The following is a 15,362-nucleotide window of genomic DNA, read 5'->3' as shown; positions in this document are numbered from 1 at the left end:
GGAAAATCCGGATAAATGCAATAAAATATAGTATTAAAAAAAAGAGAATAATAAATGTCAACGGTCGAAAATCCGGAGGGGAGGAACGTAAAACCGTTAAAGACCCGGAGTGACACGACTCACAAGAGTCAACAATTAACGCACCGACGCCGACGCGTTAAAAAATACACCCATCATTTATGCATGGATTTATGGGCCCCGTTACCTGCGTACCCGGTGAACAAACAGGGTGTCGGGCATTGACACCTGTTACACCCGGTGATTCTGTCGGTGTAGCTTCTGTCGGCACCGACACGCCAGATTTATTCCCGGTTCAAAATATTTTTTTTTATTTTTTCGAGTTTTATTAGCGGCCACTAAAAATCCTGATTGGCTTTTTTTTTTTTTACTGCTTTCTTTTTCACTTCGTTTTATCGTACGTAGGATGACGTGGCGCTCCGGGATTTGTGCTAACGGGGGTTGGAAGCTTTGGGATTTTTGTGGTGATTATGTGTATCGCAGGGTAAAGTTCATGTGATGGGCTAGCTAGGAAGAGAGTACATCTATTGCTTTGATTGGTTGATGCGGGGTCGAGTGCTCTTTCCTTTCCGTAAGTCAGATGTACTTGATCACAAGGACACGTGACTTACAACCCATGAAAGGAGACCGGTCTTGTACCGACAACATCTCGATCATGCAACCTACAAGGCCTGTAAATCTACATAATCCCACCAAACAGGTAAGCAAAAAAAGGTTTTTCAGGAATATTTTTTTTTAATGATATGTGAATTATTTTTTATATTAAAAATAAGAGTGAAGATACAGTCATAAATTTTTATACAAATTAATGTTATATTAATTCATTGATTCAATAAAAATATAAAATAATATAACTAAATCATGTGGGTCAAGAGATATTTAATTCAACCAATTTTATCATGACATATCAATTTGTACAAAATAAATTTGTACAAGAGTTTGTGACTATATTATTACTTTAGAAATAATATCAATGTTGATAAAATAATTCACAAGTAATTGTAATTATAGGCGGAATTTACTAAGAAAGAACAATAATATTCGTTGAAAATGTTAAATTAAAGTTATTTGTAGTCAAATAAAAAAACCAGAGAATTTATGTTACAGCTATATGGTGCCATCAAGTCACGTGTTTTGCCATTCGTTTTTATGCCTAAAGATTTGTTCTTCATGCATGCATTATAATGGAAAAGGAGAAGGAAAAGGAAAAGGAGAAAAACTTTTGACAATCTCAAATTATTCTTTTCTTTTTTCTTTTTTTTTTTCTTAGCTGTAGAAATGTTTTTATTTAAAAGAAAAAACATTCTTAGCATGTGAGTGAGCTGACAAAGATGAAAGTTTATTAAATAGAGGAATTTAGTTGGACTGTCTTTAAAGAATGTTATGATCACATGATTTTTCTTCTTTAAAATATATTAATTGCTACCTCACTTGGCGAGGTAATAAAACAGAAGAAAAAGATTTTTCGTTGCCAACGCAGCTATGTACACATGCCATGTTTTCTAAGATGGAAATAAAGTAAAATAAAATAGTTTTATTTTGTAATATTTGAATATACATATTAAAATTTAAAAAAAATTAAACTTATATTATAATTGATAAATTCAATAACAGAAGTTGAACCTATATCAATATTTATTATAAGACTTATTGATGAATTGAAGATGTACAACATTTAAATGCTTGTCATTCTACAGTAATCATGAAGTTATGCTCATGCAATATAAAAATAAGGGTAAATACTCGTTTAATTTCTATATTTTGAGCTAAGTATCCATTTAATCTTTATATTTAGAATAAAAAAAATCTTAAGACATCTCTATTGTTAAATATGTTATACTCCTATCTTTATTTTTTCTTTCATTTTACCATATTATCCTTGCAATAATACTCTTGGGAATATTAATGAAAAGCAAAAATGGTAATTTATCAAATTAACCTTAAAAGTAAAATAAAAATTTACCCAAACTTTTATATTATGATTTTACATTTATGATTAATTTGATAAATTAATCTTTATATAATAATTATTAATAAGATTGTTGTAAAGATATTTAACATTGCTTTAAGTTGCTAATATTAACTATTCACACTAATATTTATTGTTAATTTGCTAATTAACTTTTTTATAGATAAATTAATTAATATCAATAATATCATTGGAAGGTTATTATTGTAAAAATAAAATAAGTATAAGAATATAACATATTCTTATACTTATTTTAAAGTATTTTTTTACATACAAGGACTAAATAGGCATAGAGACCAAACAAACATTTATTTTTAAAAATAAAATTATAGACTAGTTTACAAATTATTGATAATGTCATATTTTTTGTCTATTCCAATTTTTGCAAAAATTGAAATTAGCATTCATTTTTATTAAGGAAAAAAAATCTTTGATGGCTTTTTTTTCTATTTTGAAAGAAATTCTCAAAACCCACAGATTTTTGTTGTTCTTTCTTTAAAAAATTTAAGTCAAAAGTATAATCCCACTTGAATTACGTATAATTCTCTCCCATTTGTGTGGCCCACAGAGTCTCTCAGATCACATTTTGTCGCAAACCATTTTTTGTACGGCAGTGCCGTGACCGGTCCCACAAACCCTGTTGCCTGGACCCAAATCAGCATAATCTAACCGTAGATATTTCCCTGATCATGATTGATTAAAAAATGGAAAAAAAAATTAAAAGAAAAAGGTAATAGAAACAATTACGTGGGACAGTTTCGTCTCACAAAAGTCAGCAGTGACAACGTGGCAGTAAATAATAAGTCCACAATGGAACCAAAGTATATATAGCGTAAGCAATAGTGAATCCCGAGGCAGGGTCACGTGACTGTGGCCCACGTTGCATGCTGCTCTTGTTTTGGAAGAGCCCATTGCGTTACTCAGCTGGAATTGAGCAGGTTTTGATTGTCAGGCGTGGGCTCCACCGTAAGACGGTGAATCTGTGTCCGCCACGTTTGTGAACGTGCAAGAGTAGGTCCCACTCCCAACATGGGCACTTAGTTGCCCTCACGCACGACGCACATGCCACTCCCGCTCGGCCGGCTTTATCGCGCTGGGGTAGTGCCACGTCATCTTTGACCTGGAAAATTACTGTACTACCTTGGAGAGTATTGTTAAGTTGCGGGCATCCATTGATTTTAAAATACATGTTTAATGTAAGAGTGATGATAGAGGTACAAATTTATTTTGTATAAATTGACGTGTTATTAATTCATTGGTTAAATAAAAATATAAAATAATAAAAATAAATTATGTGAGTCAAGTGATATTTAATTCAACCAATCTTATCATGCCACATCAGTTTGTACAATAATTTATAACTATATCATTACTCTTAATGTAATGTAATATTTTTATCTTTTTATTGCATTAATTTTTTTTCCTTTTAAATTTGTTTGGATGATATTAAAATAAGAACGTCTACATCTGAGACTACTCTACTCTTGACGATTTCATAAATTTATAAAATGTTATTAAGGTGTATGAAATCACTTCTAATGCTGTTAGTCTTTTCTCTTTTCTCCTGAATTTTTATCAAAATTGAAAGAGACTCATGATGATATCTTATGAATTTCAAATAATTTTTTTAGTTAATTTCGAAAAATCAAGAGGTATTTGGTGTAAAAATATAATAAATATATAGGAAGGTTATATGTCATTACCTTCATCAACCTCACATGTACGTGACAACCAAAATGTGAGATACAATGCTTAGTTAGAGGACAGTGAGTGACCAACCAGACACTTAAAATTTGTGAGCTTAGAATTGTTAAGTGTTTGAATTAATCAATTTAGTGTATTATTAACAACAAATACCAAATGAATTTTTCAAAGCATTGATTATATGACAGTGAAAATCTAGGAAGTCAATTTCTAATTAAAGGGGATTTGCCACTAACTAAAGCTACAATGACGTTATTTAGTACACATTATTGAACAAAACTGAGGTCCTAATAAGTGCTTTTGATTGATCATACTCACAATTTTCATTTAAATCTTGTATCCCCAGCCCCCCCCCAATATAGGACACATACCCATGTGCCAATTTCACTTAAATAATGCACATGACCACATTTTCCTTACCGACACATGGTTGATGTGGATTAGTTGAAATAATTAGTATTATTCTAAGTAATGAAAAAATATTTTTTTTTCCATTTTTAACAATGACCAGTTTTGATATTATGCACCAAAATATTCTTGATTCAAAGATGTTTATATTCACAATCATATGTACGGGCTTGTCGAGGCCCCAGATATAAACAGAATTATAAAATCCAAAATTGACAACCGACGAGTACCCATTACATGGATTTCATTTTGCAATGTGTCGGTGCTAGTTTTTGTTATAATTAATTTTTATTATATGAGATTTGCTGATCGAACTAAACTAAACACAAGACTATATTCTATGTACATATAGGTTTGACACGTGTATATACATGATTGCAAGACGTTTGCTCAACAATGATAGACTCAATATATACCTTTCCTCTCCTTAACTTTGAAGGAAAGAAATTTAAAAAAAAAAAAATTAATAAGTTCCCATTTTATATTTATGTGGAGACTATATCAACAATAAAGCGTATCATTTATTAAATCAGTAGCTAATACTAAGTATAGTAAGTGTAACACGTACAAGTACATAGTATTTGTACATTTTTCGAAAGTATTTTGATTAAAAAGTAGTGGTGATACACGAAGAGAGTAAAAGTGTATTAAAAATTGGTCAACCATTTGAAATTTTCATGCACGCATCAACTTAAAAAAGAAAAATAGAAAAATAGCTAACATTTGACACCTCCATTAATTATTTGAGACAAATTGAATTTGTCTCAATATGGGTACCATCCCACCCCAGTAGTAGTAGTAGTAGTAATGCATGGAGCCGAACACTTGAAAACAAAAACCCTAGCACGTAAATGGGTTTTCACCAAAAGTGCTTTTGCAAAGGATGAGTTTTCTACAAGGAAGTGATTCAAAGAGTGCAACTCAAGTTATATCTATTAAAAAAAAAAAAAAAGGAAGAAAGAAATGAAATGAAACCGAGACCACTTTCAATTTTAGATTTTTTTTCCCCCTTTATTTTACTTTTCATTTATTTATTTGGAGAGTCTGCGTATTTTAGAAGGGATTGATGCAAAGAGTACAACTCAAGTTAATTAAAAGAGAGGGGAAGGGGATTTGGGGGTATGTGAGTGAGACTCATCATTTCTCCTTGTCTAAAACCAAACATGGCTGCTGGTGTGCAATCGCTTTTGCTAACCTTTTTTTTTTCATCTCCATTTTATAAAATTAATTACTTTAACCATTTTTGAACACACTTGCCCAGAACTTAGATATGCATGTTGCTTTATATGGCTCGGCTCATCAGTCTTAAACCAGCGAAAAAACCCACAAAAAGGAAAATTTTCAAATGCAATGTTGCTTTGTATGGCTCAGCTCATCAGCCTCAAACCAGCGAAAAAACCCACAAAAGGCAAAATTCTTCAGTATTAAGGTCATCTTTGATGTTGAGATATTGTGATTTAAAATTCACAATTGTTGTATGAACTATTAGATAAAAAAAATTATTAACTTACAATAAATATGACTTTTAAATAAAAATTTTGACAAGAGCAATAACTATGTCATTTGTTTTCTATCGTGTGAATGTTAGATCAAGTCAACTTATAGTTTTTAAATCACACCAATAGATATTTATCAGATACTTTAGTGCTCTAATTTTTAAATTACCTAACCATACCACCAATTAGGGCCTAAGGATGATTGAATTTTTTTGGGATCAATCAACTTTATATGAAAATTTTAAGTGTTTATAATCTATCCATAAAATCTAGACACGTATAGAAAAAATACATATATATATATATATACATGTTATAAGATGGTTGTATGTACGACATAAGTATAGAAGAAGATTTGTGCCTAGCTTACTTCAAAGTTACAAATGAATTTGGTCTAATAAGAGATACTTATCTGTATAAAAAGGCATTTGCCGATAATTAAATGTAATTTACTTTTTTGGTTGAACTTGGTCTAACTCAGAGTACTTGGCTATAAATCTCTTACTTCACCGTCACAACTTACAAAATGAAAGCCAAAAAACGATATGATGCTAGGCATAAGTGGGACAGTGGCTCTATGATTGGGAAAAAGGACCCACATTTTTATTCACACCTCATGTATTTAACCACAAAGTAAAGATTTTATAATGTAAAAAAATTAAATCACGGCCATTCAAAAAGTTACGTGGGGACCAACGTAAGCAAATTAATGAGTAGATCAATCAACCAGTCGTGTATTTGATTGGCTGAAAATCACCACCGGGTATGCACTCGGGGTTGAGTACAGAACAGTTTCCCGTACTATGTATACAAGCATTCGAATTCTTTTGTTTTGTCTGATAAAAAGTTCCATTATTTAAAAAATAACATTAACGAAATTAAATTTTTATCGTTAGTTAATATTGTCAAATTGAAAAAAAAAAAAAAGAATCGTTTCACGGCAAAAGCCAAAAGAAGGTTCCGTTATGAAGCCAAAACAAACAAACGACGCAGTTTTTGACTTGTGATGATTAAAAAAAAAGCGTACGCGGTGACAACTATACAATACGTATCTTCCATTTGCGAATGCGGCCCCCACTTAACGCTGTAACTTTCTTTTTGTATTTCAAAACGCGTCAAAAGTTTTGAAAGTTCGACAATTTTCAAGTTTCACGCAAAGCCCTACCAATTTATACAAATTTTGTGTTTTTGTCTTCATTTTTCAAAAAAAAAATAATCATTTAAAAAAATATATATGAAAGAAACCTCAAGTCATAAGCATATAATTGATTAACTTGTTAAACATGAGTTTATAATTTAGTTGTGACTAAAGTAACTCAAAGATATAGTTTTCACACTATAAGTACTGTTTAGATGATCATAATTTATTGACTGTTGTTGACTTACTTAGAAAGCAGGAATATTATCAAATCAGTTTACATTATATCTACGCTTTTAATTATGAATCTTTGAATAAGGCTAATTAATTGAATTTATTTTATTTTTTTGGTTTAGTTATACAAATTATGAACGGAAGAGAATTTTAATTAAGTGGTCAAGGAAATTGAATATTTTTGAAAATTCGTTAAATCGAGATTGCGCCATTGATTTAGGATTATTATTAAATTGACTGATTTTGAAGAACGTGAATTTAAAAAATTAAGAATTTGTTTCACGCATAAAATGGTATGAACAAAGAAAATAAATCGTGGCGGCGGGCGTAATTCTTGTTCGATTGCGTAACTTGAAAGACATTTTTGACGAAGCTCCTCCGCGGGGACGCGGGTGGATTTTTCTTAACCGTGTCGAACACGCGCCTGCAGAAGGAAAGGTGGTCGATTACTGGTTCTGACTTTTGGATTAAATTGGAAGAAAAATGTAAAAATTGGGGAAAAAAATAAAAAAAATAAAAAAACTGGGGTGTGTGTGTGTCTGAAACAACGGCGGTAAAAAGCTGACACAAAAGCCCCAGAGGCATGAATATAAAATGGACGTAATCCGTTCACTTGTTTGTGCCCCCACAGTCTTCGAAGTTACAAAACCCAAGACACTTCTTCTTCTTCTTATCATCAGTCAGATACAATTTGACTGTGTTCGGCCAATAGAAAAAAAAAAAAAAAGTAAAATTACATATTAAAAAAAAAAAAGAGGTAAGCAAATCTTTCACTTTTATTTTGTTTAAACTAGGAATATATAAATGTTTGAAATAATTTATTAATATTTTCGTTGATATATAAAGACACCATATATTCAATTTTAATTTAACATTCCCTCCTTTCGCCACTTGAAATTTTCTTTATTATTTTTATTATTGTTTTTTTTAAAAAAAAAAGTTTTATTGAAAACTGAATAAACCCACGAGCTGCTGAGGCTGGGAGCGGTGAAAAATTGGAAACCCGTGAGAATTGAAAGAGATATATTTATCTTTTTTTTACTTTTGAATAAAAATTTTAAAAAAGAAAATTGAGGGAGAAGGGAATTGAAAAGAAGGTGGGATTGTGAGGTGGGACCCAAGGGGAGGTGGGGGAAGAGAGAGAGAGAGATGGAGAGAAAACTTCAACATCAAGACAGTGAAGGGATAGTAAAAGACAGCTAGCACTGAAGGAGGAGCCTCACCTACCTTCCCCTTCTTCTTTTTAGCTCTCTCCCCATTCTCTTCATTTCCATTTCCCCCCACTCTTAACTCTTCACTCAAAATCAATACAACTCTCCTTCAATCCTCAATACACACACACAACACTCCACTTCACTCGCATTTCTTCCCTCTTTTCTCAAGGTTTGTTTTGCTGCGCTTTTCCTGTTTTGATTGGATTCCAGAAATGTATTCTCAAAAAAAAATTTCACGACAAATTGTGTCGGCAGTGGAGAAATTTCTTCTCTCAATTCGGCCGTTTTACGATTTCATTTTCCGGAAACCGTTTTACGATTTCATTTGATTAATTTCTCTTTCTCTGCAGGTTTTCACTTCAAATTCAGCTCTCGCTCTCTTTCTCTGCCGCCAACTCCACGAGGTTTTGCTTCTTTCTTTCTTTTTTTTTTTCAATTTTCTTCTAACATAAAGAAAAGAAAAGAAAAAAAAATATTCAAACTCCACCTCCTATTTTTCAAAATCATATGAAATAAAATAATGCCCAGTTTTGGAAAATAAACCCACTGCCATTTTGCGAAGTGTCCCAACCTTGAGTTTATCTAGAAAACTGCGCCTTTCCTGCTAAAGTACGCTTGCGGTGAATTACGCCACATTCCGCGCACACAGAAATATGTATGAGAATTTTAAAAAAATAGAAAAAGTAAAAAGGAAAAAGAAAAAGAGAAATCAAATTTCGGCTCTCTTTTTATTTCTTTCCTTCTAGATAATTACAAAAAAGTATTTAAATTTCGAACATTTATCGGTCCCCCATAAAAGAATTTGAATTTTTACAACCAAAGCCTATGTTAAATAATTGCATTTGCTAACATGCGCCACGCGGCTCGTGAGCTGGCTTCTTCGCTTGGCTTGCATTATATTTAAATATTAACACATTGGCTTTGTCCACTTTCTTCTTCTACACATATATAAATTCACAGCAGAATCAAAATTCCTCTTTGGGTTTCTTTTGGGCTCATTTTTTTTTTCTTTTGTTTCCGTCACTTTCTCAGGAAAATTTTAATTATCAAACTCAAACATGATTGGAACAAACTTCATGGACGAAATAGACTGCGGCAGCTTCTTTGATCACATAGACGATTTACTCGACTTCCCAAATGAAGATGTCGAAGCCGGGCTACCCAACGCCGATTCTAACTCGTTCCCCTCCATATGGCCGACTCAGTCCGACTCGTTACCCGGGTCCGACTCAGTTTTCTCTAACAGCTCCACTGACCTGTCCACCCAGCTCTCTGTTCCAGTAAGTTTACTCCTCTCTTATTTTTCCTTTTTTTTTTTTGTTTTTGGCCCTTTTTTGTTTTGAATCCCAGCCGTTGAATTCACTCACCATGACCTCACATCTTGTAGCATATTGCTGCCACGTGGCATACCGCATTGATTGAATGTATTTTTGTAATCTAATGTGTAATGCATGCGGGGTCATTTTAGTTGATAAATTTTAATCAAGGGTAATTTTGGTAATTCCTTTGTCTTCGTGTCGGTCGATTTATGAATATGCACTGTCACGTGGGTGGTCATGTTGTTAACTTTAGAAAGTGAAGGCTGTGTGATATGTCATGTACACGGATCAACAGATGTTATTTGGTGGCATATCAATTGTTTGTCTTCATTCTGTTAGCAAGTCAGCAATCATTAATTTAACATTATAAGTTTTGTTGAAATTATTTAAAAGAAGTTAAAAAAAAAAAATCAATCGGGTTCGGGTTCGGGTTAATTTGATTATGATTGTGACAGTCTAGTTTAAGCTTCTGGGTTTATAATTTTTATTAGAAATTTAAAATTGTGCTGGAACTGATAATGTTTTGTGTATGCAGTATGAGGACATTGTTCAGCTTGAGTGGCTTTCGAACTTTGTTGAGGATTCCTTCTCTGGAGGAAGCCTTACTATGAGCAAACAAGAGTCATCCACGATCACCAAGGACGATTCATCTCACAACCAGTTTCAGACCTCCAGCCCGGTCTCTGTTTTAGAGAGCAGCAGCTCCTGCTCGGGGGAGAAAACCGTGTTGGGAAGCCCTGAGACTACGGCCCCTGGGAGGCGCGGGCGTGCTCGTAGCAAGCGCCCTCGCCCTGCAACATTTAATCCCCGTCCTCCGGTTCAACTTGTGTCGCCAACTTCCTCAGTCACTGAGACACAACCACAGCATCGCTTAATTGCCCCCAAGGCCTCATCTGATTCTGAGAATTTTGCAGAGTCTCGCCTTGTGATTAAAATACCAAAGCAATTCAACCCGGAGCACAAGAAGAAAAAGAAAATCAAATTGTCAGTTCCAAAAGTTTCCGATGAGACTAGTGAAGTTGGGCCAACACAAGCGGTTAGGAAATGCATGCATTGCGAGATAACGAAGACGCCTCAATGGAGAGCAGGGCCAATGGGGCCAAAAACCCTTTGCAATGCATGCGGTGTTCGCTATAAGTCTGGCAGGCTCTTCCCCGAATACAGGCCTGCTGCTAGCCCGACATTTGTCCCATCCTTGCACTCCAATTCCCACAAAAAGGTTGTTGAAATGAGAAACAAGAATTGCCAGAAGCCAATTGTGGCTGGCACTGAAACGATGATGACAGATGCACCAGAGTTGATTCCAAACAATAACCACCTTGCGCTGGAGTACGTTTGAGGGATCAAGACGGCTCAGAGAGCAGCATTCCCTGACGGGAATATCTCTTTTCCGGTCTTTGTTATTTGCTTATTGTTATTTCATTTCTTTGTTCATTTGTTTCTTGTACAGGGATGGAATGGGGGAATAGGAGCAATAGGTGACCAAATTTTAGCTAAGTAGTGAAGGACTGTAATGAGAGGACTGAAGAAGGATTAGAGAAAGAGGAGGAAAGCATAAGGGTAGTAGAGTTTTAGGGTTTAGTGATGAGTAGGTCCCTAAAGTCATTTAGGTATATTTGCCGGTCTGTGTTTCAAATTTCTTTTTTGCATTCTTTTTCTTTTTCTTTTTTTCCTTTTCTCCTGTTCATGGGAATTCTTTTTGCAGTTCATTTGTTAGTAGAAAATTAATTCTGAGATATGATATGAGTAATGCAATTTGAGAACCTTTTTTTTTTTATAAAGCTGTTTGCCGCTTTACATTCAAATCTCCCTTTCATATTCAATCTGCTTTTGGCTTTTTCGCATAATTCTTGGCTGCCTTTACAGCTTGACATCAATTCGAATGTTGGTTAATTGCAAGAACATTCAAGTGAGGAAGGCAATTTGGACGATCCCCTCCTACTACTTAAGCTTATTGATGGATTTTCAAACCTAAATTATAAAATTATAGATCAACAGAACCGATTATAAACAACTACACTCCAACTGTGATTAACTTTAATCTCAATGAGATTCGAAACTCCACAGTACTATAATTTTAAGATATTTGAAAATTTTTTTTTAGTACTCACTCACCCTCAGTTTAACTTCAAATATTTTCTTGAAAGGTCTTGAGGCCGAATAATAGGCAGGCCTACGAAGTTTCATCAGGCTGGTACTGGAATCCAAAAGCAGTTGCTTGTCCGGGTTGATGACTTAAATCACACACAGACTCGATATTTTGTTAAATAATCAATCAACAGTCAATGTAATCATGGCATCAAGGTTGTTACCGGGCATTAGGCCACACGTCTCCATCAGACCAAACACTACCAAATCGAAAGGAAAATTTCAACTTCATGATGAATATATTTAACAATGATAATAATGAATATTATGGTGCATAAAATGCAATCCATCACATCAAATGAATCATTTAGTTACTTTCATAATGTTAAGGACTGATTAGACATCCAATCTTATGGCACGTATTATGTTCTTTTGAAGGCACATGTGAGGTTTCCGACTACAGTTTCTCATGGGTTTGAACTCTGATACTTGAGCATCATAAGATGGTCGGTAAAATTATTGACATTTGTTCATTTATTTATTTATCTTTTTAACTATACGAGATACTTACATTGTGGGGTATGGTAACCTTGGGATACCCTTGATATTTTTTTTCTTTCGAGAATCCTTTTGATTATATTTATGAAGCATATTATAGAATGGTTTAACTTCTCGTCAAATCTACCAGCCTCAAAACTCCACAAGCAAAACCCATATGAAAAACAATGGATGGTTGGGTTTTCTTAGTATTGAAGTTTTATTTTATTTTATTAATGTTTTGGTGGGTTTTTTTCTTTTTCTTTCTTTTTTTTAATATGCGACCATAAAATCTTGTCTGTTACTCACTCTAATGAATATCCAAGGACTGTGAATTTCTTCTAGAGAAGTACTCATTTCATTGGGTCTCTCTCACCTAACGTGCATTCACGTGTGATTTTGTAGGAAGTACTTAAACATGGCTTCTTGGTGAAAAAGCTTCATAGCGGTTTTGAAAATGAAATGTTTCTTTTATTAGTTTCAATGAAATAATTACAAAATAGAATGACCAATTCTTGTTTCTTACTCAAATCAAAATGGCTTAAAAAAGAGCCTTTTGTACCAGAACTCTCTGCTATTGGGCATTTAGAAACAACTAACTAACTGGGCTCTTGCGGGTCCAAGCATATTTCTTTAGGCCGAACCCAAGAATAATCTTTCTGCCCTTCAATGGTTCATCAATTACTTACTTATGAGAGATGAAAAACGACAACCACAAAATGTCTTAGGCTCCGTTTGCTATAACTTTTCAAGTAGAACTTATTTAAGTAGTGAATCTTTTACAAATAGAGATTTTACCTTAAAAAATTTAATTGTTTGGTTTTCAATAAAAACTTTTTATTAAAAAATTATAAAATTACTTTAATAGACAAGTTTTTTTAAATTATGTTATGAAAAGAATAAAATAATATTGTCAAATAAGTAAAGGATATTTTGTATATTTTAACATTTAAAAAAAGTTTTTCAACCTCTACTCCTGAAAGCCCAAAATTTAAACTTTTGCTAGTAGAGACAAAATAGTTTATTTAAGTTCTAAAAGCTCTACTAAAAAAAAATAAAAATTATGATAAGAGCTTATGGGATTAAATAAGCACTTAGATAAGTCATGTCAAATAGGCACTTAGTGGTGAATCATCTCATTTTCCCCTCTGCTCATGTGCATTGCGGAGGTTGATTTTCTTTTAAATACTTGAAAATAGATTTGACTCGTGATGGGCCAATACATTTGAACAGCACCATATGACACCACCACCAAATTGATTTTGAAGGTTCTGGTAGCTTTTGATTGTAACTATCAGCGTAATTAAGGGGGGGGGGGGGGGGGGGGGGAAAGAAAAAACTTACAATGAAAATAATGTGGATGAGCAAAGATTTGTTGGTGGTTGTATATGCGCGTAATGTAAAATCAAGTAGGGTCTTGATAGATAGTGGGTGGGGTTTCAATAGTGGTAATCTAGATACAAACCAACATTTTTCCGTTGATTGAGGAATGAATGCACTGGTGCTTTTGACACCCACTTTATAAAATACCAATTTGGTAAATATCTCTGTTACAATCACTTACCAAAATCTCTTTACAATTTGTGGTAAAACGATTCCAATAGAAAGACGAGAGGGTTTTAATTTGATTTGATTAATACTTAACTTTATATGTAATTTTCTCTAATGAGTAACTAATAAATACATAAGAGTAGCACTAAACATCCTAAAATTTTATCCTAAAATGTCATTTCAAATTACCTTGCGGGGGGGGGGGGGGGGATGGGATAATGTCATTAATTCACACAGAAATTAAATTTTGAGACGTCTATTGTTGCTTTCCAATTCAAGATTAGGGTTTTGCGGGCTATTGAAGGGGTGTCAACAGACCTAGACTCTTTATCAGATTTGGACCTCAACTCCAAGTCGTAATAGAATCCGCAAAAATTATTAACACAAAAATGGGCCATTGAGCCCGAACTTAGAACACGATCTTTAGTCGCTGATGATATCCTTTGCCTCAAGATTAAAAAAGAAAAAAAAAATGTACCCTCCCTGGCTCTTCTTCTGTTTAATAAACTTTTGTACCACTTGCAACACAAATTTAACACTTGAAGAGTTAACATTTAATGTAGCTAGCCACGGATCTTTAACTCAGATGCTGAAGTTAAAAAAAATAAAAATAAACAAAGATAAATGAGGCAGACGTGATAATAATTGCACATTTGAACTTAAAGGCAAAAGACATAATAGCTCAAGCGAGGGCGCCGGCCGTGGCCACCAGAGCGGCATGTAAGCAGGCCCAAGCCATGGTTTCAACACATGTTGCAATTAATGTCCCCATTTTAATTAATTTGATTCAACAAAAAAAAAAAATTTCATGTGGCTGCAAATTTAATGCAATGTCTTGGGGGTGGTCTCCTCAGAAAACGAAGATTGAAGTGAAATTCCACAGCCAGGAGCAAATTTCAATTGTACCGAGTCAGTCAACTTCGTTTAATTCAATCCAATTTAATTAAAGACAGCATTTAAAGCATTCATTTTCAACCGTTCAAAACTGCCCCGTTTTGGAGCTACCAATGTTCCTTTGCCTCCTAAACCTTTTTTGGTAGATCCATGCCAGCAGAATTATTAACTTTTCCAACTTGCAGTACCCATTTTGTGTTTTCTTTAATCAAAATATCCTTTTTTCTTTTTTTTTGTTTTTATCTCCTAACTCACTCCTCATGCGAGCAAGCATGCATGCATGCATGCTTAAAGAGAAAATGAATGCCCACCCATGTATATGTTGTAGGGTTAACTCCTTAAAGAGAAACTCTTTGCATACTGAATCTTCTTTTCTTTCTTCATAATTTAATTATAGTATAAAAATTATTAGCCACGAATGCAAGTCCTTAAATGAAAATAAAAAAAAAATGGTCAGTAATGAAGAAGATCCATCTACCTCAGATATTACTGAGGAGAGAGGAGATGAGAATCGATTTCACATCAAGAGACAGAGAATCTTTACAGTATAGAAAATGGAATAAAGTCAAATGAACTTGTTTTGTTTACCATGTTAAGTTATTATCATTTAACCTATATAAAAAGTTTTAAGAGCTTTTTTAAAATTTCTACGGTGTGTTGTTCGGATCAAATCATGAATGATTATTAGGTGTCTTGACGAAACTGGGGCACATATGCATCATGCATGCGTTGACATGTTAAAATCAATATCTAAGCAAATTCTTCTTTTCTTTTCTTTCTTTTTTTTTTTTT

General features: G+C 33.5%; 1 protein-coding gene across 1 annotated transcript; it reads left to right on the top strand.

The window, feature by feature from the left end:
* The first annotated feature begins 8,180 nt into the window (after positions 1-8,180).
* LOC102625190 (GATA transcription factor 8) lies at positions 8,181-11,263 on the top strand. The gene is made up of 4 exons (XM_006485636.4): positions 8,181-8,350; positions 8,532-8,585; positions 9,214-9,461; positions 10,036-11,263. Exons 3-4 carry the CDS (start codon positions 9,240-9,242, stop codon positions 10,837-10,839), a joined length of 1,026 nt encoding a protein of 341 aa, XP_006485699.1. The 5' UTR covers positions 8,181-8,350; positions 8,532-8,585; positions 9,214-9,239; the 3' UTR covers positions 10,840-11,263.
* Positions 11,264-15,362: the final 4,099 nt, after the last annotated feature.

Source organism: Citrus sinensis, chromosome 4, assembly GCF_022201045.2.
Source record: "Citrus sinensis cultivar Valencia sweet orange chromosome 4, DVS_A1.0, whole genome shotgun sequence".
Taxonomy (NCBI): domain Eukaryota; kingdom Viridiplantae; phylum Streptophyta; class Magnoliopsida; order Sapindales; family Rutaceae; genus Citrus; species Citrus sinensis.
This window is presented reverse-complemented; position numbering and strand designations above follow the sequence as displayed.

Bases quoted from the DNA above. Each gene is read 5' to 3' on its own strand.
- LOC102625190 (XM_006485636.4), top strand. From the start codon at position 9,240: ATGATTGGAACAAACTTCATGGACGAAATAGACTGCGGCAGCTTCTTT. The intron at 9,462-10,035 runs GTAAGTTTACTC...TTGTGTATGCAG, and splicing joins CCACCCAGCTCTCTGTTCCA to TATGAGGACATTGTTCAGCT.